The sequence below is a fragment of the Suricata suricatta genome, chromosome 3 (assembly GCF_006229205.1).
Source record: "Suricata suricatta isolate VVHF042 chromosome 3, meerkat_22Aug2017_6uvM2_HiC, whole genome shotgun sequence".
NCBI classification, from domain to species: domain Eukaryota; kingdom Metazoa; phylum Chordata; class Mammalia; order Carnivora; family Herpestidae; genus Suricata; species Suricata suricatta.
The window spans coordinates 142,966,528-142,992,937 of record NC_043702.1 but is presented as its reverse complement, the minus strand read 5'-3'; the positions used below and the strand labels follow the sequence as shown (position 1 = coordinate 142,992,937).

The window sequence follows — 26,410 nt, the reverse complement described above, 5'->3', positions numbered from 1 at the left end:
AATGGATCAAGAAGATGTGGTATATATTCACGATGGAGTACTACATGGCAATGAGAGGGAATGACATATGGCCCTTTGTAGGAAAGTGGATGGACCTTGAGGGTGTCATGTTGAGTGAAGTAAGCCAGGCAGAGAAGGACAGAAACCATATGTTTGCACTCATAGGTCTAGCAGGAAAACAAGAGAGACCTAATGGAGAAGCAGGGGGAGCGGAGGAGGGAAAGAGAGTTGGGGAGAGAGAGGGATGCAAAACTTGAGAGACTATTGAATGCTGAGAATGAACTGAGGGTTGAAGGGGAAGGGGAAGGGGGGAAAAGAGGTGGTGGTGATGGTGAAGGGCACTTAAGGGGAAGAGCACTGGGTGTTGTATGGAAAACAATTTGACAATAAAATATTATTGAAAAAAATAAAAAAAATAAAAATAAATAAATAAAAGTCAAATGCTATAAAAAAAATTTAAAAAGTCTGTTATGACAAATATTGGATTTCCTTTTTTGGTTCAGAGCATGAAGATGTATCATAAGCCCTCGGGATGACTTAGACATCTTCTCAGGAAGAGTAAATCTGCTCTTCATTGGTAAAGTCCTGTGCATTTTAAATAACATATTCCACTTTATTTATTGAAAATTAGATCTATGAAAGTAGAGAAGACTGTTAATTTTACAGGTGAAACTAAAAGGCACCAAAAGGCCTTATTGGCAAAATTTTTAAGAGAAGAACTTGGTCAATCTGATGCTCTTTGGATTTTGGAGGAAAAGGAAGGGAAAGAGCCTAAATAATTTTATACCAAATGTGAAGTATAAATTTTAGAACATACAGAAAAATAATTGCCATTGTCTTCTCCTGAGGTGGGCCAACATATCACAATAAAATACAAAAACAAAACGGAATCATCAACATAGTCTCATGTTGGCAGGTGCTGCATAATTGTAAGCAAAGGAAACCATAACACATGCCCACTTTATTTTATTTAATGTATCACTCTTTATTTTGAAAGTATCACTAGAAGTTCCCACTAATAAAAATAATTGTCCATATTATATGTCAAATATGGAATTAAGCCCTTATATTGTTCTCACTTAATTCTTGCAATTAACCTAACAGACTAGAATTATTGGTGCCAAGAAACAGATGAGGAACTGAGGCTCAGAAAAGGTTAGTAAGATGCACCATGAAGGGTGGGTGGGAAGGACAATAATGGGATGATTCATTTCTTCCCTGGGCGTCCACTCATTGTTGACACCCTTGTCTCTGCCTTTACCAGTGCCTGGGGGTGCCTGGGTGGCTCAGTCAGTTAAGTGTCCAACCCTTGATGTCCATGTTATGTATCTCGCTTCCTGAAATGGTGCTTTCCATATACTTCCAAGGCCTGCATGGCCCAAAAAAGAGGATGTTAACCATTTCCCTATGGTTATATATGGATAACTATCTATTTCACTTTCTTGCTCTCAACTAATTTTCACTCACCTTCTCCCAGTAGCAAGAGTGATTAGACCCTCCCCATCTCCCTCCTGTTGCCACCAAGTGTCACTCACATGTCTTCAAATGTTAAATAAAAAAATTTAAACACTACTTCTTATTTTCTTTGTTAAGTGCTATTTGAATTAGTTTTATATCTTAAACAAGGTATTCCACAGGCCATTTACATTAGAATAAATGGACTTTTTTTTTGAAAAAGAAACTTAATTTCTATTTGGTATTGTATATACATAGCATTGCATTCTGCTAGCAAAAACTCACTCTTGAGGTGACTGGGTGATAGATACTTAGATAATTGATGTTTTACCTGCTTTATATATTCAGAACACTTGATGAATTATTCTGTATGTGCTCAAAATGTTTTTATGAATATTTGAGAAACTGAGCTTCAGAGAAGGGAAGGAAGCCAGTAAGAGGTGCATTGTCAAGTCATCTACCTCTGGAAGTGACCTGAACCCATGGGGAAACTATGAAGAGGTGTCAAACACATACCAGACAGTTATCCCACTCAAAATTCAAGGGAGCTGATGTATTGATATAGGAGCTTTTGTGGATATTAAGGATATTAAGGTCTGTTACTGGGACATGTTAATTACCTGGTATTTTTGACCTGCTGTGTATGTTGTTGGAATAACCTTCAGTAGTTCTTGAAAAAACCTGGGCAAACAAAGCAGATACTGACTTTTGGAAGTTTTTCAGAGTGTGCCAAAGCAATAGAACCCTAGTAATACGGGTGGAACTTGACAGTGTCTGCTATCCTACTTACTATGAATGGGTGATCTCACATCTGTATCCTCACCTTCCTGCTCTGCGTTTGCTTCTTGGATACATGTTCTCCTTTTTCTTGGTTTATTTACTCTAGTTACTGGAGGACTTCCTCAGTAAGCTGCCTAGGAAATGATGTATAGAAAATAAAATACACATTGCACTTCTACATACTTGAAATTGTTTTATTTGTATATTTGGTTGATAATTTCATTATGTGTAGAAAACTGGGTTAAAAATAATTTTCTTTTAGAACTTTTAAAGAGTATCTTCTTTGTACAATAGTTGCCAGTATTGTAGTTGAAAAGTCAGAAGCTATTTTTATTTATTTATTTAAAAAATTTTTAAATGTACATTTATTTTGAGAGAGACAGAATGTGACTGGGGGAGGGGCAGAGAGAGAAGGAAACACAGAATCTGAAGCACACTCCAGGCTCTGAGCTGTCAGCACAGAGCCTGATACAGGGCTTGAATCCATGAACTGCAAGATCATGACCTGAGCCCAAGTTGTATGCTCAACCAACTGAGCCACCCAGGCACCTCCAGAAGCTAATTTTATTACAGATTGTATAAGAATTTTCTCTTTATTTCTTTTCTTCCATAAGGAAACTCTTTCATTTTCTCTGAGAAATTTTTTAGGTTTAATTTTTACAATAATTTTCTCTTATCTATTTTTTTATTTTTCTTTATGGATAGCCTACTAGTCAGATATTAGACCTCTTTGTCAATCCTGTAATTTTCTTGTATTTTCTTTGTTTCCTATACCATCATGTCAGTTTTACCCTTTCCCCCATGTTTTTGGGGGATATTTCCTTGCCTTTGTATTTTAATTGTTTTACCAATTTTATAAAATGTTCATATTACTTTTAAAAAGTGTTCTGTTCTTTATAGATGTAACAACGACTCAGGTATATCAGAATATTAATAATACTTTCTTTGAAAGTTCTATTCTCTGCAGACTTCTGTTGATTCCAGGTTATATGTCCGTTCTTAACGATGAGACCCACATAGGCTGATTTAAGTTCTATGTATATGGGGAGACTAGACAGTAAGCTGTTCTTTTCTTTTTGGAAGCTATAGCAGAGACTGCCAGTTATTTCCCAGTATCCATTTCCCTCTACCTGCTTTCGGTAATAGAACTACCCTCACCCCCTTTAAATATCAGCCAGACATGTGCTCCCTTGGCACAATTTCCCCAATGGGTGCAAATTCCTACTCACTTTCTTAGGAAAGAAGCTGCTTGCCTTCCACTTCCTCTTTCACTCAGAGATGCTGACAGGGTGCTGGTGAGCTGATGAGGACAACACCCCAGGGGATGTTAAAGTGACAAAGAGGAAGGGACCTTATCCCCAGATAACCTGTTGGACAGAACAGCTGACCAACCTGAATATGTTTCTGCCTCTGGATTGTTGCATGAGATGCAAACTGCTGCCTTGGTTTTGGCAACTTAGTTTATACACTAACAAATTCAGAGGATTCCCCAAATATCAGTGTTTAGGGGTGTCTTCGCTGTTGCTCTTCAGTGTCTGAAAAAGGTTCTCCAGTTTTGAACGTCTCGCAGTAACTTGAATTTCTACTGTGCAAAGTGGGATTACTGCTTCTCTGTTTCTCTGCAATCCCTCAGCCTATTTCTTTTCTTTATTTTTTTAATGTTTTATTTATTTTTGATACAGAGAGAGACAGAGCATGAGAGGGGGAGGGGCAGAGAGAGAAGGAGACGCAGAACCGGAAGCAGGCTCCAGGCTCTGAGCCAGCTGTCAGCACAGAGCCTGACGTGGGACTCGAACCCACAAACGTGAGATCTGACCTGAGCTGAAGTTGGAGGCTTAACCGACTGAGCCACCCATGCGCCCCCCCCCCCCCCGCCTATTTCTAATGGAACATTACGTTCACTCTGTCACTGCCATACCCTTTCTTTCTTTCTTCAAATGATTGTTCCCATCCCTACAAAGCATCTTGGGGAGAAGGAAGCTGGTAAAGCAGAGACTTTCAGATGAAAGTTTATATATGAATGGAGACTATGGATTGAGCTGCCATTTTGTAATGAGGGATGCAAATCGTCAGAAAAGGAATATTGTTTTCCAAAAATTTCTGTAACTCACAAATAGTCCTGTGAATAGCTCCTAATCCTGTATTTCCATTATTTTTAGCAGATCATCAACTTTCTGGTACTGATATTATTTAGGTTTAAAAGTAAGATTAATTTATTATGAATATCTATATGTAACAAATGATGCATATTTATATAGCTGAAAACTTTTTGTGCTAAAGAGCTTTCTTAAGTAGTTTTCCTTTCCTTTATGGTTTTCTCAGCACCCAGTAGAAACCTAGTAATTTTTTAAAAAGTAAATATATCAGTTTATAGTCTATAGGTATAATTTAAACTTGCTAAAAGAAAAATGAAAAATGAAAATTGTGTAAGACATAAAAGTTAATTTACTTTTTAAAAACATATATAATATATATAATTTATTTATTTATTTTAGAGAGAGAGAGAGTATAAGTGGAGGAGGGACTGAGAGGTGGACAGAGGATCCAACACGGACTCTGTGCTGACACCAGAAACCCAGATGTGGGGCTTGAACTCATGAACCATGAGATCATGACCTGAGCCAAAGCTGGATGCTTAACCAACTGAGCCATCCAGGCACCCCAAGAGACAGAAGTTAATTTTCTAAAATTGAATTTATATAGCAATTGAGCTTATTTTCAGTCAAAACATGTGAAAAATATAATGAATCAAATATTTACAATGTTTGATAAAAGAAAATATTAGGAGAAGTTTTTTTTTCTGTTATGAAAATAGAAAGTAAATTAACTGCAGGAATTATTTTACAATGAACAGTGAAAATCATAATATTGTTACTGAGGTCCAGGCATGCATGTGCTAAATATCTAATTTTATAACCAAGATTAGATTGTGAAATACAAAGAAAAATAAATAAATACTATCTCTTTTAAATTAGTAATTCCCAAATTAGCCAGTTTGACATTTATGTCTATGATCTATTTTGAGTTAATTTTTGCATGTAGTGAAGGGTAAGAATATTTTTTTTTGTATATGGATGTCTAATTGTTCCACTGAAAAATAATTGTTGAGAAGACTGTCTTTTTTCCACTGAATTACCTTGGCACTTCTGTCTACAATTAACCATATATGTGTTGGTGTGTTTCTGGACTTCATTTTTCTCATTGATCTCTAAGTCCATTCCTATGCCAATACTACAATGTGTTGATCATGTAGCTGTATAGCAAGGTTGGAATCAGAAAGTATGAGTTTTTCAAATTTCATTCTTCTGCAAATTTTTTTGGTTATTTTAGGCCATTGCCTTGTTTATGTACATTTTAGGAACAGTTCATCAACTTTTACAAAACATTTGCTGGGATTTGGTTTGGAATACTTCGGATCTCTAGATCAGTTTGAGAACTGGTATTTTAATAATGTTGAGTCTTTCAATTCAATTCCTGAACACAGTATATTACTCCATTTTATTAGGTATTCTCTGTTTTCTTTCATGAGTACTTTGGAATTTTCAGCCATCATGCACCAATAGAGCTTGCATCATTTTAAAAACTTTATTTTGAAATAATTATAGATTCACAGAAAATCACCAGGGTAGTACAGAGAGGTCCTATGTGGTCTTCACCGTGTTTCTCCCAATGGTTACCTCGTAGAGAACTATAACATTGATAATATCAAGACATTGACATTAGTTGATATCTGTGTATAATCCTATACTATTTTATCACAGTGCAGACTCATGTAACAATCACAGCAATAAGGTACAGAATTACTCCATCATCACAGATCCTTCTTGAGCTACCTCTTTATATTTATATTCACCCTTCTCCCCTGGCCCACCATGCCCACCACTAATAGCTACTAATCTCTTCCCCACTTCTATCATTTTGTCACCTTGTCAAAGGTTTACAAAATGGAATCATACAATGTGTGATCTTTTGAAAATGGCTTTTGTCACCTAGCATATTGCTCTTGAGATGGTAGGACTTTTAAATTTTTGATTTCTAATTTTTCCTTGTTAGTAATAGAAATACAATTGACTTTTGTATATTGACCTTGTATATTGTGACCTTATGAAATTCTTTCATAAGTGCTAGCAGGTTTTCTACAAATTCTTTGGCATTTACCAAATAAACAATTATGTTATCTGAAAATAAACACAGTTTTGTTTCTGCCTTTCCAAATGAGTGTCTTTTATTTATTTGTCTTGCCTTATTGCACTAGCTTGGACCTCTAATATATTGCTGAATAGGAATGATGAGAGTAGATATCCTTGCTTTGATTCCTAATCTTAAGGGGAAATTATTCAGTGTTTCAGTACTAAATATTATTTGTAGAATTTTTTACATGGGTGTTCTTACTTTGATAGCTCTCATTACAAAGGTCAAAGACATAATGTGAGGGTCCTACAAATTGTGCACACTTCAGAGTCACAGAAATGACCACTAGATGGGTCCATAAGCCCAGTGGGTCATTGTGAGATAAACAGGAAGTAGGTTTCCTTTTATTGCCTGGCTCCCGTGGCTCCTGTTTTAACTGGCATTATGGTGATACTTTCTGTTGCCAGGTTTCAGAGACAGCTCAGGTCCAACAAGTCTCTAAACATTCTAGTGCACAATTACTCAAGTCAGTTACTGAAGTTTTCTTTGGGGAGGGACTGGAGAAATACTACTATATATGCTTCCTGTGGTGTTCTATGGTCCTTCCTCATAGGAATCTGTCCTTAACTTAAGTCTGAGATTTGGGGAGAAGATTGTCAAGAGAAAAAAAAGATACTTGGGTGAAATCATGACTTTTATTGGAGTAGCTTATCATAGTCTTTGGATTACAGAGTCTTGACCTTTCTTTTTTCTTCCAAGATTTTATTTTAATTAAAGTTAGTTAATATGGCAGATAGTGTATCATTGGTTTCAGGAGTAGAATTTAGCAATTCAGCAGTTACATATAACACTCAATGCTCATTACAACAGGTGTCCTCCTTAATGCCCATCACCCATCTAGCCCATCTTCCCACCAAATTCCCCTCCAGCAACTGTTTATTCTCTTATGATTAAGAGTTAAGAGATTTTATGATTTGCCTTCCTCTATGTTTTTATCTTATTTTATTTCTTCTTCCTTTCCCCCATATTCATCTCTTTTGTTTCTTAAATTCATATATAAGTGAAATCATATGGCACTTGTCTTTCTCTGACTGAATTATTTTGCTTAGCATAATACGTTCTAGCTTCATACACATCATTGCAAATGGCAAGATTTCATTCTATGTTGGCTGACCATTACCCTAAGGAACACCGTATTCTGTTAACCCTCTTCAGAGATTCCTACAGTGAGGATGTCTTCTCCTTTGCATGCATCCCAACCTTGCTGCTTTATAGGCCTTATTCTTAAAGAAGCACTCCTTCTGAGAGTCAGCATTTGCAAAACCCTGAGACTGAGTGCCTTCTTCAATTTTGCATCCTAGGCATATTCTTACATCACCTACCTCTGGCCCTGCAGGATTTTTCATCCAATCTGCTTCTGAAGATTATGTGTCACCACTTACCCACCCTGCTATTCCAGGATTCTACAGTCCTTACTGCTATTAATAGCCACACTTGATATTTGCATCTCCTATCAAAAATGCAGCCTACAGATGACTAGCCACAATAGAGTTTCTCTAAAATATTGATCCTTGTCACTGGTGCATTCCTTATTCTTCTGGTAAATGGTACATCTAAATGTTCTTGTGAAGAAAATAGCTGATAGGACTTCTTGTTTCATAAACTAGATCATTCTAACATATCCACTTCTCTGAGTCTTTAACCATTTCCTTAACCAGTTCTGGCATCTTCATACCATTTATTGACCATCATTTTCCCCAAGCTTCCAAAAGCATCCTAGAAGTACACAAGAGCTGACTCCCAGGGCACTTGCATTGCCATCTTGTGTTATGGAACATCCTGACAAACTCTCCCTTATCCAGTGTTAGGATCCCCCCTAGATTTACTCTCCCACCTCCTAACACATGATAGCTAGGTCTCACAGACATTGCACATGATTACTCTCCTCTCTCAGCAGGCTCAGATGTCCTTAGTGAGTTCATACCAAGTTTTGATTCCAGCTCTTGTTCTGATGCCTGGAGGAGATTTGGGAGGAGATCTTGAGGAAAGCACTTATCCCCTTGTAAGATACTTGCTGTATTTGATTCCTTTGCATGGTCTTCAAGCAAAGGGTCACTGTCTTATAACAAGAGAAAGTAGGCCAATTATACAGGCTCTTGGTGTTCAGGGAAATCTGGAGTTCGTGGTTCTGTAGTGCATCTACTCAGATACCTTAATGCCAAGGCACCACTCCTTCCAGAAGAGTCCTGACTTTTAGTAGAGATTTGCCAAGGCTAAGAATTTTTTTTATACTAAAGTTCTACTATTGTTTTATGATTATATCTTGACCCTAGTCCTTCAAATAATTAATCTCCAAGCTAGCTGAGATAAGAGTTTCTTTAAATACTAACAGGGGGGCCTCTTGGATTTCACACTTGGATTTGAACTGTGATTGATTTCCTTGAACTTTCATTTTCAGCTAATGGCTGCTGAGCTTGCCTCAACAGTACTCACCCACACAACTTCACAATCCTTTTTATTGCTATTTCCTCTATACTTCTCAAATGTCAGAGATATTCACTAGCCAATGCATCTTCTTCCATCTCTGTTTCATGACAGTTTACCAGACAGTGAAAATGTTCATAGTCGCAATGCTGCTGCAGGCCAGGGCTCTCAATACTTCATCTCTCACTGATATTGGAGTTTTGATTGTCAGTTGGCTGGTGGGTGATCCAATTCTAGAATAACATTCTTACTGTTTCCTTCCTAGATCTATTTATGGTATAAACTATCTTCAGTCAATGTCTCTAGAAGGGATTCAGATGCATATGAGTTTTTGGTGGTACGCTTTTTAAGGGAAAAAAAAGGACTACAAGAGAATTAAACAATAAGAGGGAAAGAGAGGGAAAGGAACTGAGCAAAAATGTACTCTCAGGTTAAGTGTAACCTTTACCTGGTCTACAGTGAACTTCAGGACATCATTGCACCAGAGTTGTCCAGACTTGAATCAAGGATTTTGGATCCCAATGTCAGTTGGGCACTGGTTACTCCTAGGGGTGTAGGGTATAACTTCCTAGGTATATCAGGATGAGGTAGCTCATGTCATCACAGGGCATGCTTTGGAGGTCACAGGTCTAAGCCATTAATTGCAGTGCTAGCAGTGTCTGGAGGGTGGACATACAATTGGGTAAAAGCCAACAGTGTCAATTTACTCCCAAATAGCTAGTTCAGTATCTTGACAGAAAATAGTGATTGGCTAAAACCTGCAAAATTCTTTGGTGTAAAAAAATGCTTGGATTTAAGTATCAGTCTTGGGTTCAGAATTTGACTTAGGCTCTAATTACCTGTAGAGGTTAGGGGGCAGTTTACTTAATCTACCTGAACCTGTTTCTTCATCTACACAACAAGGAAAGCGAGAGCCATGTCACAGGAGTTTTTGAAGATTCATTATAATAATTTCTGTAAAATTCTGGTACACTACATGCTTAAGATGAAAAACAGGTTAACAAAACTTACTGGTTGATCATTTAAATTACTTCTCTCTATTGTGGTTCCTCTTTCTAAAGGAAACAGCCATTTGATAGACTTGCTTGTTTACTTTTCTCTTTAAGAAGTTGAAATTCAATTGTGCCTCCTTCAATATTGAAAAGAATTTTGTTCAGTTATATTTGGTAATTCTTATTTTCAAGAGACAAGCATTTTGCTATTGTTGGTATGTAGCAGTCATTTCAGTACAGCTGAGTAGGGAGGATTACTTTGGCACAATTTCCAGAGTTTGCTCTTTTATTTAGACAACTATCTTTATCTCTTCTAGGAACAGATATGCACAGTTGGTGGGCAAGATACAGAATCCAAGTTCGTAGTTTCATCTGTCCCACTTGATCTGGATTGATATCCAGACAAGCCTAGATGCTTAAGGAAACTTTAGTCTTTGGGTTAACAATCCAAGAGGAAGAAGAATAAATGTGCCTTCTGTCATCTTGTCTTTAGAGCTTAGAAACAAAATGTTGGGGGGGCACCTGGGTGGCTCAGTCGGTTAAGCCTCCAACTTCGGCTCAGATCAGATCTCACGTTTGTGGGTTCGAGCCCCACGTCAGGCTCTGTGCTAACAGCTAGCTCAGAGCCTGGAGCCTACTTCCAGTTCTGTGTCTCCTTCTCTCTCTGCCCCTCCCCCTCTCATGCTCTGTTTCTCTCTGTATTAAAAATAAATTTAAAAAAACATTAAAAAAATTTAGAAACAAAATGTTGGGCTTCTCTCAGATCCAGCATCATTCAGATATTCTGAAAGTATAATAAATCTTCCTTTTTCTTTGATTATTAATTATCCTCCATCATTTAATTTTCAGTGCATGCTTTTTCCATGTTGCAATACAGACTAGAATAACTTCCACAGTAGAATAGTGTCATAGAGTGAATTATTTGGTGTTTTTATGTATATTAGTAAACCCAGAGGTGCCTGGGTGGCTTAGTTGGTTAAATGTCTGACTCTTGGTTTTGGGTCAGGTCATGATCTCATGGTTTCATGAGTTTGAACCCTGCATCAGACTATGTGCTAACAGCACAGAGCATACTTGGGATTCTCTCCCCTTCTCTCTGTCTGCCCCTACCCTGCTCACACTGTCTCTGTCTCTCTCAAAAATAAATAAGAAAACATAAATTAAAAAAAATAAACAATGAAAACCCAGGAATTAGGGAAAAGTAGTTCCCACTGAAGCATGATAATTGTGATTATAATTGTAATTGTAATTATATGGACCAGACTCTTGAGTATTTTCACACTTAGAGACTCATATTACTCTATTTTGGCTAGACCACATGCTCTCTGGAAAGACATTTAATTTTTGAGATTAAAAAAATACATTCTTCTATGGGCAACTTATACTTACTTCTGATTAAAGAAACCACTTCCCAAACAGGCATCACTTCTCAGACATTCTATTTTCTGTCATACTATGACTTCTAATTCCCATAGAACCCACCACATACACTAGGCAACATGGGCTGCAGTATTTTTTAGCTTTTTGATTTGGTTACTTGGAGAGGAATCATGGTTATATCCAGAAAGGAACCCCTCATGTGTCCCATCTGAACAGCAATGGAATCTTAGGATTACAACAGTAACTACATACAGAATTCCAGAACACTCTTCCATCAATCTGCGGACTCTTTTCCCCAGGAAGGGGACCTTATCAGCTCACCCCATCAGACTTGTGCTCAGCACTTGGTCTTCTGGTCACTCCCCCAGCCCCACCCCTTGAGTGACACATAACTGAGACTTTGCCAAGGCTTTGGCCATTTCAACTGTTAGAAATATTTTTTTCATATCGATTCAAGTGTCTGAAGGCACTGAGCCCTGGTGGGTCACCTCTGAGACTTTACGCCATGGCTCCCAAGTTGCAGAGCACTTTCCCAGCACTGTGTCTTTTGGGGGTCTTAACCCTACTTCTGTGCCCTTCTGGCTTGTGTGGTGAGTAATAGTTATGGGAAAAGGAGGGTAGTTTCTCTAAGATATGGAGGGCAAATGTCTAATAAAGAATTAACTGAATATAGTCAAATAATGGTAGTTCATAACCTTTCTGAGAGAGCACAATGAACTATATATGAATAAAAATGAAGAACTCTAAAATATAAAAGAAATTATTTTAATTCAGGTAGAAGCTGTGATTATGTCTAGAATAAAAACATGTTGATATGCAAAAATCTCTGTGAGGTTGCTTTAGCAAGGAATAATCTTGAATTTTCAAATCAATTTCTTACACTTAAATACTCCAAAGTGTGTAAGACAAATTTACTTTCCAAATAAGTTAATTGTGCCATCCAAAATCTTAGTTACTGATTGATTAGAAAATTTCAATCCAAAGAGCAAAAATATTTTCTGTTGTCAGATGGTTTGAGAGAATTTAATGCAAAGTGAAATCATCAGTCAGAGAAAGACAAGTAACATATGATTTCACTCATGTGTGGAATTTAAGAAAGAAGGAAAGGAAGGAAGAAAAGAAGAAAGAAAATAAGGAAGAAAGAGGGAGGGAGGAAGAAAGGAAGAAAGAAAAGAAAAGGAAGGAAGAGAGAAATGAAGGAAAGAGACAAACCAAAAAATAGACTGTTAACTATAGAGAACAAACTCATGGTTACCAGAGGGGAGATGGTTGGGGGTGATGGGTGAAACAGGTGAAGGGATCAAGAGCACACTTATCATGATGAGCACTAAGTAATGTAGAGAACATTGAATCACTGTATTATACACCTGAAACTAATATAACACTGCATGTTAACTATACTGGAATTAAAAACTAATAGTAAATAAAAATGTTTAAATATATTTTCTGTTTACAAATACTGTATAAATTTTCTAGAGTAAAATTATAGGGCATTTTGTGAACTGTAAGCCATCATATAAATGTAAGGTGTTGTTATTGAAATGTAGAGAAATTAAACCATCATATAAATGTAAGGCATTATTATTGATTTGTAGAGAAATTTTTACCAGAATGAGAAACAAAGGTGTCTGAGAGAACTTACCAGAACTGACTGAAGACTGCTGCTATGGCAATTAATTTATCGGTATGTTAGAGGAGCGTAGGTGGCTCCATCGGTTAAGCAGTTAAGTGTAGGGCTCTTGACTTCACCTGAGGTCAAGATCTCATGGTCCATGGGTTCAAGCCCTGCATTGGGTTCTTCCCTGGTAGTGAGGAACCTGCTCAGGATTCTCTTCCTCTCTCTCTCCCTGCCCCTACCTTGTCTGTGCTCTCTTTCTCTCACTGTCTCTCTGTCTCAAAATAGATACATAAACTTAAATAATTTATTGGTATGTTATTTAAATGGAAATGTCCTCTAAGCAAAGTGATATTTTCCTCTTTTGTTTTCTAACATTATTTTTTATCTAAAAGAACTAATTATTCATATTTAAAAATATTTATAAGCATATTCTCTGAAAGGGCTATCATGGCATAAAAACTGAGGATCTGAGATGGCTTGGATGGAGAATCCCGACCCAGAATAACAGCTACATGCTCTTATGTGAAGTAGGCTATTGCTTTAAAAGTGTAGAAGCCATGCTTTCTTCATCACTGAGAGTGGTCGGGGGAAAGCATGGGTTTACTGAGAAAGCATCCTTATCTGGAAGATGATTTTTCACATCAGATGCATGAGAATTATTGGGTGGCAGTATTAATTTAGGTTATAGAGTTGATGCAGGATAAATAACTCCATGCTCAGGGGATTTTTAGTCTTCCAGCTTCATCCCTGAGTTCCTCTCTCTTAGAGTCAGAGGTAGCAGAGGAAGGCCGTATCAAATTCGTCAAGTCTTTCAATTATTTCCTCATGTGTCCATTTCCCTTCCCTTTTCTCGGCTGTTCCCTCTGATCTTCCTGTTCCCTATGGCCCCATCTCTCTGAAATGGCATTTGATGTCTGTCAGCTCTCACTTGAATCTCCCTTCCCTCAGTAGTAAGCTTCTGATGCCAGACTTGCTCATTGCCTCAGTATTGCTGCCTCTCCTACCTTATCAACCACTCAACTTCCACCCATCCTTCAGGACATATCTCCACCTCACTCCTGGAAGCCCTCCTTCCATTCTGTCAACACCTTCTCCTACAGAACTCATTTCCTGCCCTAATCCGGCGCTACAGTGACTAGTGCTATGGTATAGCTCTGTATGTGGTGACATCTTATCTTTTTAAGTACGTTGCAAGTATCTTCCTTGATATTACCTGAAAAGTCTGAGGCACAAAACTCTCTCTATATGTGTGTTCATAAAATTAACAGCTACTTTCTTATATTTTTATGGAGGTGCTTAGTCTGCCGTTTAAGAAAAGCTATATGACGCTGTTGACTTATACACCGGTCAATTCCTTTTCCTCATAACTAAAACAGAACTTACCTTGGGATTCCGGTTCCTATGCTTCCTGTGCCCCTCAGAGCTGCAGCTTTGCGATGAGCAGAGGTCAGGGAATCAGTGCTTGGTCCGAGCTGAGGCTTGGCATCAAGAGTATTTCAGGTGTGCTCTCCCACTTGTGTTCTTGTTGTTTCTTGATGGAGCCTTCACCAGGATCACCGAGGATCTGAGGATCTGCTCACTGCAGTCCCCTGGTCTGCTTGGTCTTGGATCCATCTCCAATACTGGTTGATAATTTACTCTTTCCTGTCTCCTAAATATCAGGTGACTCCAGGAGATTTTATTCTTACAGAGGCTTTCTTCCCACCTCAAGGGGTCCCTTTGCACCGGCCTGAAGACAGCACCACCAGGGCTGTCTTTCTCATGCGGCCCATGTCCAATTCACTGGAAGTATTCAGTCATCCTTTGTTCCGAATAATGTCAGGAGTACAGGCCAATCTCAAAGCAGCGGAAATGTGTCCTTCACTCTCACCACCAGAGCCACTAGACAACCCACCTTTGCATTTTAGAGTTCCTGGGCAGGAGCTCCCCACTAGGCCGCTGTGTCTAATGTCCCTCCAAATTGAAAAGAGAAATATTGGGCTTTCTAGGTGGGCTCTGTCAATGTGAAGGAGAAATGCACCTGCCTCATTTGCCTCACTTGAGACTAATTTAAATTAAAAAAATTAAATTCCTAATCTTTTAATGCCTTTGGTTTGGGTAAAGGAGTTAAGAGTTTTCTAACTGATTCTGAACCACCAACTTCATCAATTAGGAGATTCCACTTGACTTTACAAGTAATAAGAACAAAAACTTCCATTTAGTGGGTTTCAAATATCCATTGACACCATATAAAGTAAGTATCCAATGATCACTACAGAGAACAGAAAATAACAGTATTCCAGAAAGCACCAGTGGACTTTGATGCAAACTTTGCTTTAGTGTCTAAGTTTGATCCACGTTAGTGGCACTTACTAGCTGTGACCTTTTGCAGAATGTCTGATCTCTTTAAGATTGTGTTTCCTTTTCCTTTTTGAGGATCATATTGCCTTGGAGAGTTAGTGTGAGGATTAATTGGTATAACATATAAAATGATTAACACAGTGTCTAGCAAGTAGCTAAGGTCTCAGTAAATCATTCCTATTGATTTTGTCAAGGAAATCTGCCTCTGCAGTATAATTTAATGACTACATTCTATGAAACAGGAAGAGTCCCTCGCTCTGAATGGGTAAGTATACTTTGGCTCATTGTCTTCCACCCTTCTCTTTTATCATTCAAGACTGCAGAAGATTTCCAAGCATTGTCCATGGATCCCATAAGGACGTGAGCTCCTTTTGGTCCTTTACTACTGTGGTGCAGTATGAATGTGATGAAGGCTATGTTCTGATTGGACAGCCTGAAATCACCTGCAGACACTCCCACTGGTCGGCTCCAGCTCCTGTCTGCAAAGGTAACCTCAACTGATGACGTTCTCTGACGACTCTGACAAGAAAGTAGAGCCTCCATGAAAGTTCTGACTGTAGCATCTCTTCCCAGCCCGGGGAAACACTTAAACTTTTAATTTTATGTATTGATTCATTTAGGAAACTAACACATGCATACACATAATATTTTAAAAGTCTGAACCATCACCCAGCTTATCACTCTTGAAGTAACCATTGTTACCAATTGTGTATGTTTTCAGAGGTAATCTAGAGGGCCACTTTTTGCTTTGTTTTTAAAAAAAATTGTTTTTCAATGTTTATTTATCTTTGAGAGAGACAGAGAGAGAGAGAGAGAGAGAGAGAGAGAGCGAGCATGGGCGACAGAGGGGCAGAGAAAGAAGGAGACACAGAATCTGAAGCAGGTTCCAGGCTCTGTGCTGACAGCTCAGATGTGGGGCTTGAGGAGCTCACAGACTGTGAGATCATGACCTGAGCTGAAGTGGGTCACTTAACCAACTAAGCCATCCAGGCGCCCCTGCTTTCTTTTAATAGAAGTTTTAACTGAAATGTAACATACTACAGAAAAGTGTACAAATGTTAGGAGTGAAGATCAGCAATCATCATAATGTGAACCTGCCCTTGAAGCACTGCACGACTTTTTCGCAAAGAAGGTCACTACTTGCAGAAGTGCGGATGATACTGACTATATATCTTTGGCCCTCCCTCTTGTTGTTGTTTGCTTGATGACCTCTCTTGGGGCTATGTGTTCCAGCCTTTTGGAGGTGAATATAACCTTTGAAAGGCCCATCAAGGCCCCATGCTGGAGGAAACTTGCTTTGGCTTTTCATGAATCTTGGAGATAAAATAGTCTTTTCTCTTCCTGAAGGATAGATGGCGCCACAAGATCTCATTAAAGGTTAACGGTCAATTAGGTGCTTTGAACCCTTTGATCTTACTGCAATGGCCTCTACTACAATGCCCCCTCGCTCTAGAAAAATCTGTGGACTGAAGTCCAGACTTTTTTGGGAATCTCTTACAGGGCCTGGATCGTTGTCTGCCTGATTCTTCCCCATCAGTAAGTTACCCTTAATAAAATTCTGGGCAAATCGTATGGAATGGCCTGCTTTGTTTTTTGGTCTCAAAGTACCTTTTCAGTTTGGAGAATACTCACACCATCTAACACTATGGATTAGTTTTGCCAACTTTATATAGAGGAGATCACGCCTGTGGTCTTTTGTGCCTGGCTTCTTTCTTCAGTAGGTTTGGAAATCATCTATGTTCTTACATATAGCGATAGTTTATTCATTTTCATTACTTTATAATATTATTTTGGATAAAAATACCATACTTTATGTACTTTATAAAAGCTTGAGTTTTTCATGTTTTAGAGGCCATTATGAATAATATTCTTAGGAACACTTTTGTGCATGTGTCTTAGTATAAATGTGACAACATTTCTATTAGGAATAAGCTCAGGAGTGGAATGGCTGTCTTGTAGAGTGTGCACATATTCATCTTTCGTAGATGATGTCAAATTTTGTCCAAAAGTGGTTATAACAATTCACATGTACACATAAGTTATAAATTCCCATTTATTTCAATTTATCAATATTTTCCTTGATGTTGGAAACGTTTGAGTCTTGAGAAATACTTGCTTAACACAAAGCAACGTTCTATACAACAACAAAATACAACAAAAGTGTTCTCTTATGATGTCTTATAGAGCTTTGTCGTTTCACCTTTCACAATGATATCGCCAGCCTATTTGAAATTCCTATGCATTTGTGGTAGAAAGTGTGGGTCAAAGCGTGGTTTTCCCTAGTGGATAATCCATAAGCTGTGTGCCACTTATTAAATGGACCATAGTTTTCACACTACTACCTTTGACATAATTCAAGCATCTGTGCATGTATGGTTCTGTTTCTGCATGTAGAGATAGCAGTTTTTAATTTGAAAGTATCAATGAGGATTTAGCAACATTTTTGTAACTACCTGCTTAATTTTAAATGACCAGTCTTATGGATAAATTCCAAACCTCCTTGAGGTGTCGAATATCTCTCTTAGAGCCTCAAGCATTGTGTTCATCTTCTCATGATGAAATTGGCCTAATAAGAGATTTCTAGTTGACCATCAAGATTAGGCGTGCTTTTAAAAATCAACTCAAGGGGCTAATGTCTCACTGACCACAGAAAGATGTTAAGGGTATGTGAAGAAAAATGACATACTTAGGATCATCAAAAGAATGAGGCTGTGAGGTATAGTAGTTTTAAAAACTCAGATTCTAGCACCACAATACTTAGGTTTATATTATAGTCATGCCACATAAAAGCTGTGCAACCTCAGACAAGTCACATAAACTATCTGTACCTAATTTTTCTTTCAAGCAGGATAGAAATAATAATAGTGCTTTACTTAGTGCTTTTTCTCTCTAGCCAAATGGAGATAATACTAGTGTTTTATGTTGGTAATAGTGTGTAAAATAACATTATTCTCATTAATTTTATTGTTATACTCATACAATAAATGGAGAAAAAGAGCAACTCTCACCATGCAGGTATAATTTATTATCAGGGTTTCTCACCCCCTCAGGATTCTTCACTTTTGTAAGATCTTATTCTGAGAATCACAGGATGATCAGAATTGTGTTTCCATTCCAGCTCTGTGTCAGAGACCAAAGATAAAGAATGGAGGCCTGACGGTGCATAAGGACCAGTATGCTGAGGCTGAAAGCGTTACTGTCCAGTGTGACGATGGCTATGATGTGATCGGTTCCCGAAATCTCACCTGCTCCGAGAAGAGAACGTGGTTGCCAGCAGTGCCCAGGTGTAAGTGGGTAAGTGGCACACATTTCAGGAGGTCCTATCTCATTCTAAAATTGGCAATCGGTGTCAGAGCACTGTCAACCAACGTTGATCAAATCTGACTTTAATCAGGACTCATTTCTGAGTCATTGAAATCAGCCTCAAAGCACTTGATGAGCTCATTAAAGCAAGTTCTAATTCTCTCATTTTCTAGCAAGAAGAACCAAGCCCCTAGATAGGAGGGTTCGTTCCATGGCCCCTCGCCCCATGCTTTCTACAATACATGCTATGATAGTGTCACACTGTCAGAACTCTTCCTTCAGTTGTCCCTGAAGACGCCTCCGGATGTCTTCCGCGGGCTTGCTCCTTCCCTGCTCCAGTGGTTATTCACCACCTGTGAGGAGTCGTAGAGTGCTGGGCCCTAGGGCGAACCCCCTGCTGAGACAGAGGATCTTTTCATTTCTTCCACCAGCCCTGAGGATGGTCCCTTACTCTCAATTCTGTGGTCATCACTAAGGCATCCTGAAGAAATCTTATACCTTCACAGTTGGAGAAAGTATCTAACTCTATCCTTTATCTCTTTTAGGAAGATCCGAAGTCCTGTGAACAAGTGTTAGCAGGCAAAAAAATCCAGCAGTGTCTCCCCAACCCAGAGGATGTGAAAATGGCTCTGGAGATATATAAGCTGTCTATGGAGATTCAACACCTGCACAACAGTTCAACTTGAGGAGCAATGCCATTTAGAAACCAGTATGTCCACACTCCCCATGCCTGCTGCATCCCTGCAAAAAGAAAGAATTCGGTACATTTCTCTAGTTAGCAGCCCTGCTAATTGTTCCTTAAGTATGGTTTGCTGGGGGAAAAAGAGCTATGTTAGGGGAATCTGTTGATATCCTTAGTGCCACTGATCATGCAGAGCTATTGATTTGTATCTTTGCTCAGCCTACGCTTCTGCTGTCCTGGACATGATGGAATGACAGAAATAAATAGCCACCTGTCACAAATCCAGTGTCTTTGTTTTCACTTGGATGCTCGGGTAATGAAAAATTGGGGCCCTGTGCAAATCACTTTCTAATGTTTCTCTAAGTTTCTTCTCTATTTTATGGCATCACCAGATGCATGTAGTTCTACAAAATATATCCTTGTGCCTTGTCTGAGGTATCTTTACCCTCTATCCTCACTTCCTACTCATCCTTCAGTGCCCAGGCCAAACATCTCATCTTCCTCCATGTTTTCTGCTTTCTTTCCCTATTTGATCACCAGTAATTCTTTGCAACAACTTCTTGGTTGCTTGATACCCCTTCCACCCAATATTAACCACCTTGAAAGAAATATATGTATAACCCAGGTACTCCCCTTGGGTGCGACCAAGGTTTCCAACCTTTTTCTTAATATTTCAATTAAAATGACTTCCGTGTCTCTCTTAGATAAGATTCTTGAGAAGTGGACCCGGGAAAAAGGATTCACGTGCAAGTAATTTATGAAGGGAGTGTTGTACGGAGAAACAGGAAAAGGAGTAGGGAGAGCAGGACAGGACAGGGAAGGAACCTAGCATGATGATCGGGTAAAGTCCTACAAAAAGCGGCTTAGCCTGTCCCAGAAGGGAACTCTGGACTACGAATTTGCTGAAATGTTGTCTCAGCTCCAGTTAAAGGAACTGGGCTTTCCTTCTGCAGTACCAGTCAATTATTGAGAAAGAGCCACCCTGGGGGCACACAAGACCTAGGGCTCCAGCTGTCTCAGAGGTGGGGGGCAAACCTGGCTAACAGCCCGAGGGGAGTCTCCCCAAGAAAATAGAAGGTTGGACCATGAGAAAGCAGAGCCCATGGAAGCCTGCAGGGGAGCACACAGAAATGGGAGCAAGGACTGAGGGGACTGGTGGAACTCCTCAGGGGCTTGTCCCTCAGGTGTTCCGCTTATAGCTCTAGATATTCATGGGAAACTTTCACTGCAGTCACCTCTTCTTCCAACTTTTCACCTCCTCTGAAATCGCATTGCCACTCATGCTTATTTAACCCTGGCCTCTGTTTCTTCCCCATATCTTGATCCATAATAGAGAACATTGCATCTTTTTTCATTTTTTCGAAACAGCTGCCACGTGAGAGAGTTTCATAGGCTTTTACTAAAGCTTTAGAGTTAACAGACTGGACTTCCACACTGAGTGTTCCAGAACTGTTATTTTAAAAGACCATTGCTCTTTCCTTCCACCAGGGAATATCTTCTTGCTGATTTCCTCTGCATGACCTTGTCAGCCTCAAGATCTTTCCAGTCCAACACTTCCTTTCTCAAGCTCTCCTTCTCAGACTTCATCCACTCTTGCTCCCACTGTCCTGGAAACTCATTTCCCTTCACTTTATTAGGGAAAGCATTTAACTCACCGTCTTTCTCGAGTCTCAAGGCTTTAACATCCAAAACTCATGGATGTATGCAATAAACAGAGTCATCCATTCCAGGCTTGGACCCAAAGGCTTACAAGGTGTATATAAAAAATAAAAATGAAATTCTTCTCCTTTTCTAAGTTCTGTTCTGTTTTGGGTTTTTCTACTGGTGAGCTTAATCATTCTGAAGAGGAAGCACACACTCTATGGTTTGACTTTTTCTCTGTAAAGCTTATATTTAGATTTTCTGCTACAAAATGATTGATCTAACACTAACTTTCTCCCTTATCTCTCTCTTCATTGGTCAATCTCATTTAACTTTATTTTCTCTTATTGATGACTTATCTTTATGGCTTTAAATAAATTATTTAAACCTCTATTATTTATGAAACTTTAATTTTCATAACTTACTGTTTTATTAAGGTAATACAAGTAAATACTTAATAAGTTAAGTAATCCAAAAAGACTTGTAATGAAAACTCTAATCTTCTGACCCACCTAATCACATCCTTTGGTCATTTGTCCTCCGAATAACCATTTTCAACTCCTTTAGCTCTTTCTTAGGATATTTATCTACAGATTTTCAAATAACATTCTTATTCTACTTATGTTTATTTATTATTTTCAACATTATGTATTAACACTCTCAAGAGAAACTAGAGTTTAGGTCCTTTACAGTACCACTTTCCTCCATATAATTGTATCCTACTCTTTGATTCAATTAATATTCAGGGTTTACTTTATTTTGACTGAGCAAATCTTTTTTTTTTTTTTTAATGCTTTTTATTTATTTTCAAGAGACGGAGAGAGACAGCATGAGGAGGGGAGGGGCAGAGAGAGAGTGAGACACAGAATGTAAAGACAGGCTCCAGGCTCTGAGCTAGCTGTCAGCACAGAGCCAGATGTGGGACTTGAACCTATGAACATGAGATCATGACCCGAGCCAAAGTTGGATGCTCAACCTATTGAGCCACCCAGGCGCCCCGACTGAGAAAATCTTAATCATGCTAACCCAAGAGAAGCCAAGTAAAGATTTGTGAATACATTTTCTTACAATAAAATGGTTTACTTTTTATGGCATGAATATTTTACCTTGGTTTTTGGTTTTCTGTTGTTGTCACTAATTCTTGCTACATCCTCCAATTGATCTTTTAGAGTCTAGTGCTATTATTTCTTTTTTTAAAAATAAATTTTGTATCCTGAAAACTTAACCATAAGCAAATTTGTTTGTTTGTTTGTTTGTTTGTTTAAGGGGGTTATTATTTTATTTATTTTTTTAAATATTATTTATTGACAAGTTGGCTAACATACAGTGTGTAGAGTGTACTCTTGATTTGGGGGGTAGATTCCCATGGTTCATCGCTTACATACAACATCCAGTGCTCATTCCAACAAGTGCCCTCTTCATTGCCCATCACCCATGTTCCAGTCTTCCCTGCCCCTCCCCCCTTCAACCCTCAGTTTGTTCTCTGTATTTAAGTGTCTCCTATGGTTTGCCTCCCTCCCTGTTTGGACCTATTTTTACCCCTTCCCTTCTCTCATGATTTTCTGTTAAGTTTCTCATGTTCCACATATGAGCGAAAATATATCTGTCTTTCTCTGGGGTGACCTACTTCACTCAGCATAATACCCTCCAGTTCCATCCACCCTGTTGCAAATGGCAGGATTTAATTCTTTCTTATTGCCAAGTAGTATTCCATAGTATATATAAACCACATCTTTTTTATCCATTCATTCTTTCATTGATGGATATTTGGGCTCTTTCCATGATCTGGCTATTGTTGAAAACACTGCTATAAACACTGGGGTACATGTAAGTGGGAGGCATCACAATCCCAGACTTTAGCCTCTACTACAAGCTGTAATCATCAAGACAGTATGGGTTTGACACAAAAACAGGCACATAGACCAATGCAAGAGAATAGAGCACCCATAATTGGATGAACAAATGTATGGCCAATTCATCTTTGATAAGGCAGGAAAGAGTACCCAGTGGAAAGAAACCAGTCTCTTTAGCAAATGGTACTGGGAGAACTAGACAGCAACATGCAGAAGAATGAAACTAGGCCACTTTCTTACACCATGCACAAAAATAAACTTAAAAGGGAGGAAAGACCTATATGTGAAACAGGAAACCACCAAAACCCTAGAGAGAAAATAGGCAACAACCTTTTTAACTTCAGCCACAGCAGTCTCTTGCTTGACACGTCTCCAAAGGGAAGGGAAATCAAAGCAAAAATGAACTATTGGGACCTCATCAAGATAAAAAGATTATGCACTGCAAGGGAAACAATCAACAAAACTAAAAGGCAACTAATGGAATGGGAGAAGATATTTGCAAATGACATATTAGATAAAGGGTTAGTATCCAAAATCTATAAAGAGCTGACCAAACTCAGCACCTGAAAAACAAATAATCCAGTGAAGAAATGGGCAGAAGACATGAATAGACACTTTTCCAAAGAAGACATCCAGATGGCCAACAGACACATGAAAAGACACTCAACATTACTCATCATCAGGGAAATACAAATCAAAACCACAGTGAGATACCACCTCACACCAGTCAGAGTGACTAAAATTAACAACTCAGGAAACAACAGATGTTGGCGAGGATGTGGAGAAATGGATACTGTCTTGTATTATTGTTGAGAATGCAATCTAGCATTATATTCTGAATGCTCAGACATATCTGGTACAATTTCGGTTCCACCCTCTTCCTGCCCTCCACCCTAGAGATTTCCTTTCCAGGTTCCCTATTCAGTGGTTCTGAAATGAACTTTTTACTTTTAAAATGTTTTTGTTTTGTTTTGTTTATTTATTTTTGAGAGAGAGAGAGAGACAGTGTGAGTGAGGAGGGTCAGAGAGAGACAGAATCTGAAGCCAGCTCCAGGCTCTGATCTGTCAGCACAGAGCTGATGCGGGGCTTAAACGCATGAATCATGGGATTATGATCTGAGCCAAAACCAAGAGTCAGACACTTAACTGACTGAGCCAGCCAGGTGCCCCTGTTTTATTTTTAAATGGGGACATGTATCTATAGGTCTTTTGAGAGGAATGCTCAATGTCTCCTGAGATTTCTGTAATCCCCTCCATATTGATCTATCAACCTTATTATTTTTTCTTGAGTTTCTACTACTTGTGTATACCACGTAAAATAAAGAAATGAGTGCTCTCAAGTTTTTTTGCTGCCCTTTACACCTATCTATGTACTATTATTTCTATATTGCACATTTATAGCTCTTTGATTCTGTTGAACATCTTCCACCACTACCCCCTGAAGGCAGAACTAACCTTTACCATAGAGTACACTTACCATTTCATTTGTGGGCTTTGTTCACAGTAAGTGTTCAATAATCATTTCATAAACGGATGTTTGAAGTTCCATGATGTGGCACAAAAGATCAATTTTTTAAAATTCTCTGGTACCTTCTATGGTACCACAAACCAGAAATGAGTTATTTGTTCCTTTTCTGGGTTTAACAGAAAAGCCCAGGGTCATGGAAAGGGCCAAGAATAGCCAAAATAATCTTGAAGCAAAACAAAGCTGGAGGATTAATACTGCTAGATTTCAGGACTAATTATAAAACTAGATTAAGGCAGTGTGGTGTTGGTACAAATAGAATCAAACTGGTATATAATATTTATATTTACCTTAAAATACCTACTATAATTATGACAAATATGACCCTTCAGTGTGGTGGGCAAGAATGCTTTATTCAATACATAATTTCTACATTATTTCGAAAGCTACATGAACAAATTTTACCTTGATCCTTACCTTACCCTGCCCCAAAGAAATCCAAAGTGGAATATAAGCCTACATGTGAAATGTAAAAAAAAAAAACCACATATAGGAGATCATGTTCATAATCTTAAAGTAGGTAAGTATCTCTAGTATCTCTTATACACAACAATATAAAAAGCAATATGGAAAATGTTATAACTTGTGCAATTTTAAAATAAACATTTCTGTTCATTTAAAGATGCAATTAAAGCTTTCCAAAGAAGATGTAAAAATGGCCAATAAGCACATGAAAGGATACTCAGCATCATTAGTCATTAGAGAAACACAAATCAAAGCCACAATAACACTGCACTTCCCACCCTCAACGATGATGTTCATACATTGTCGGTAGGAATAGAAAATATTGTAGTTGCTATGAAGACATTTTGGCAGTTCCCCGAAAGATTATGATCCAGCAGCTCACTTCTAGTCATACACCCAAGAGAACTGAAACCTTATCTTCATACAAAGATGTGCACACATGAATATTCATAACAGCACTCTTCATAATAACCCAAAAGTGGAAACAACCCACCTGATGAATGGATAAACAAAATGAGGTCTATCCATACAATGCAATATTATTCAGCCATAAAAAGGAATCAGTTACTGACACCTACTAAACTTGGATGAACCTTGAAAACGTTAGGCAGAATCAAAGAAGCCAGACATGAAGGTAATGATTCCATTTATGTGAAATGTCCAGAATAAGCAAATCTACAGGGACAGAAAGTAGATCAACTGTTGCCAGAGACTGGAGGGGGAGAATAAAGAGTAACTACTAAAGGGTGTTAAAAATGTTATGCATTTTTTTGGGAGATGAAAATATTCTACAATTAGAGAGAGGTGATGGCCACAAAATCATATGAATTACACACTTTAAAATGGTGACTTTGTGGACTGTTAAGTATATCTCAAAAAAACAGCCAGTAAATTGGGGTAAATTGTCCCCTCTGCCACAGCTACATATGTTCAAGTCTGAGGTACTCTAGTACCTCAAAATGTAACTGTATTCAGAGATAAAGTCTTCAGAAAGGTGATTAAGTTAAAATGAGGTCTTTAGGGTGAGTTCTAGTCATGTGACTAGTATTCTCATTAGAAGAGGAATTTTGGACACACACACACACACGCAAATTAGACTTGTGTGTGTGCAGATGGATGACCATATTCTGGAACAGAAATCTCCCTCCCAGCCCTCATAAGAAACCAAACCTGTTAACACTTTGATCTCAAACTTTTAGTTTCTAGAAATGTGGGAAATCTTTGTTGTTTGAGGCACCCAAGCTGTGATCGGTTGCTATGGCAATGCTGGGACACTAGTACAGATACCATGAAGGGAGGGGAAAGGCAAGCTGCAGCCTGAGAAGTGGTGTTTGTAATATTCTTGTCCAACTAAGGAGATATGTCCAAAATATGTAAAGAACTCTTACATATCAATGAGAAAAATATAATCAATCCACCAAAAGAATGGAGGAAAGACCAGAGGTGCCTCCACCAAAAAGACACTCAACTGACTTATAGACATATAAAAAGATGATCAATTTCATTCATTTTCAGGGAAATTGAAAACAACTGTGTGTGGTAGGACTACCACATGGATGGCTCTTCAGGGCATTATGCTAAGTGAAATAAGTCAGAGAAACACAAATACCATATGCCCTCTCTTATATGTGGAATCTAATATATGTTTATAACTAAGCTCATAGATACAGAGAACAAATTGTTGGTTGTCAGAGGTAAGGGGTGGGAGGGATGAAAGAAATGAGTAGACTGTTTTTTTTGTTGTTGTTATTTAAACAAGTT

The 26,410-nt window shown here is 38.4% G+C and overlaps 1 protein-coding gene and 1 long non-coding RNA gene across 2 annotated transcripts; one reads left to right on the top strand and one right to left on the bottom strand.

Annotated features, from left to right (window-relative positions):
• Positions 1 to 5,806: 5,806 nt before the first annotated feature.
• Positions 5,807 to 11,415, bottom strand: LOC115286926. The gene is made up of 2 exons (XR_003906339.1): positions 11,232 to 11,415; positions 5,807 to 5,923 (listed from the first exon to the last, which is right to left on the bottom strand). It is a non-coding gene; the product is annotated as an uncharacterized LOC115286926 (long non-coding RNA).
• Positions 11,416 to 11,576: 161 nt separating this feature from the next.
• On the top strand, positions 11,577 to 19,446 carry LOC115286728 (apolipoprotein R-like). The gene is made up of 4 exons (XM_029933121.1): positions 11,577 to 11,812; positions 15,497 to 15,667; positions 18,299 to 18,474; positions 19,029 to 19,446. The coding sequence occupies exons 1-4, from the start codon at positions 11,728 to 11,730 to the stop codon at positions 19,167 to 19,169; spliced, it is 573 nt and encodes a 190-aa protein (XP_029788981.1). The 5' UTR covers positions 11,577 to 11,727; the 3' UTR covers positions 19,170 to 19,446.
• The last annotated feature ends 6,964 nt before the right edge of the window (positions 19,447 to 26,410 follow it).

Excerpts from the sequence above, each read along its gene's own strand:
- LOC115286728 (XM_029933121.1), top strand. The coding sequence starts at position 11,728 with ATGGCTCCCAAGTTGCAGAGCACTTTCCCAGCACTGTGTCTTTTGGGG. Across the intron at positions 11,813-15,496 it reads GTGCCCTTCTGGCTTGTGTG|ACTGCAGAAGATTTCCAAGC; the intron begins GTGAGTAATAGT and ends TTATCATTCAAG. Across the intron at positions 15,668-18,298 it reads TCCAGCTCCTGTCTGCAAAG|CTCTGTGTCAGAGACCAAAG; the intron begins GTAACCTCAACT and ends TTTCCATTCCAG.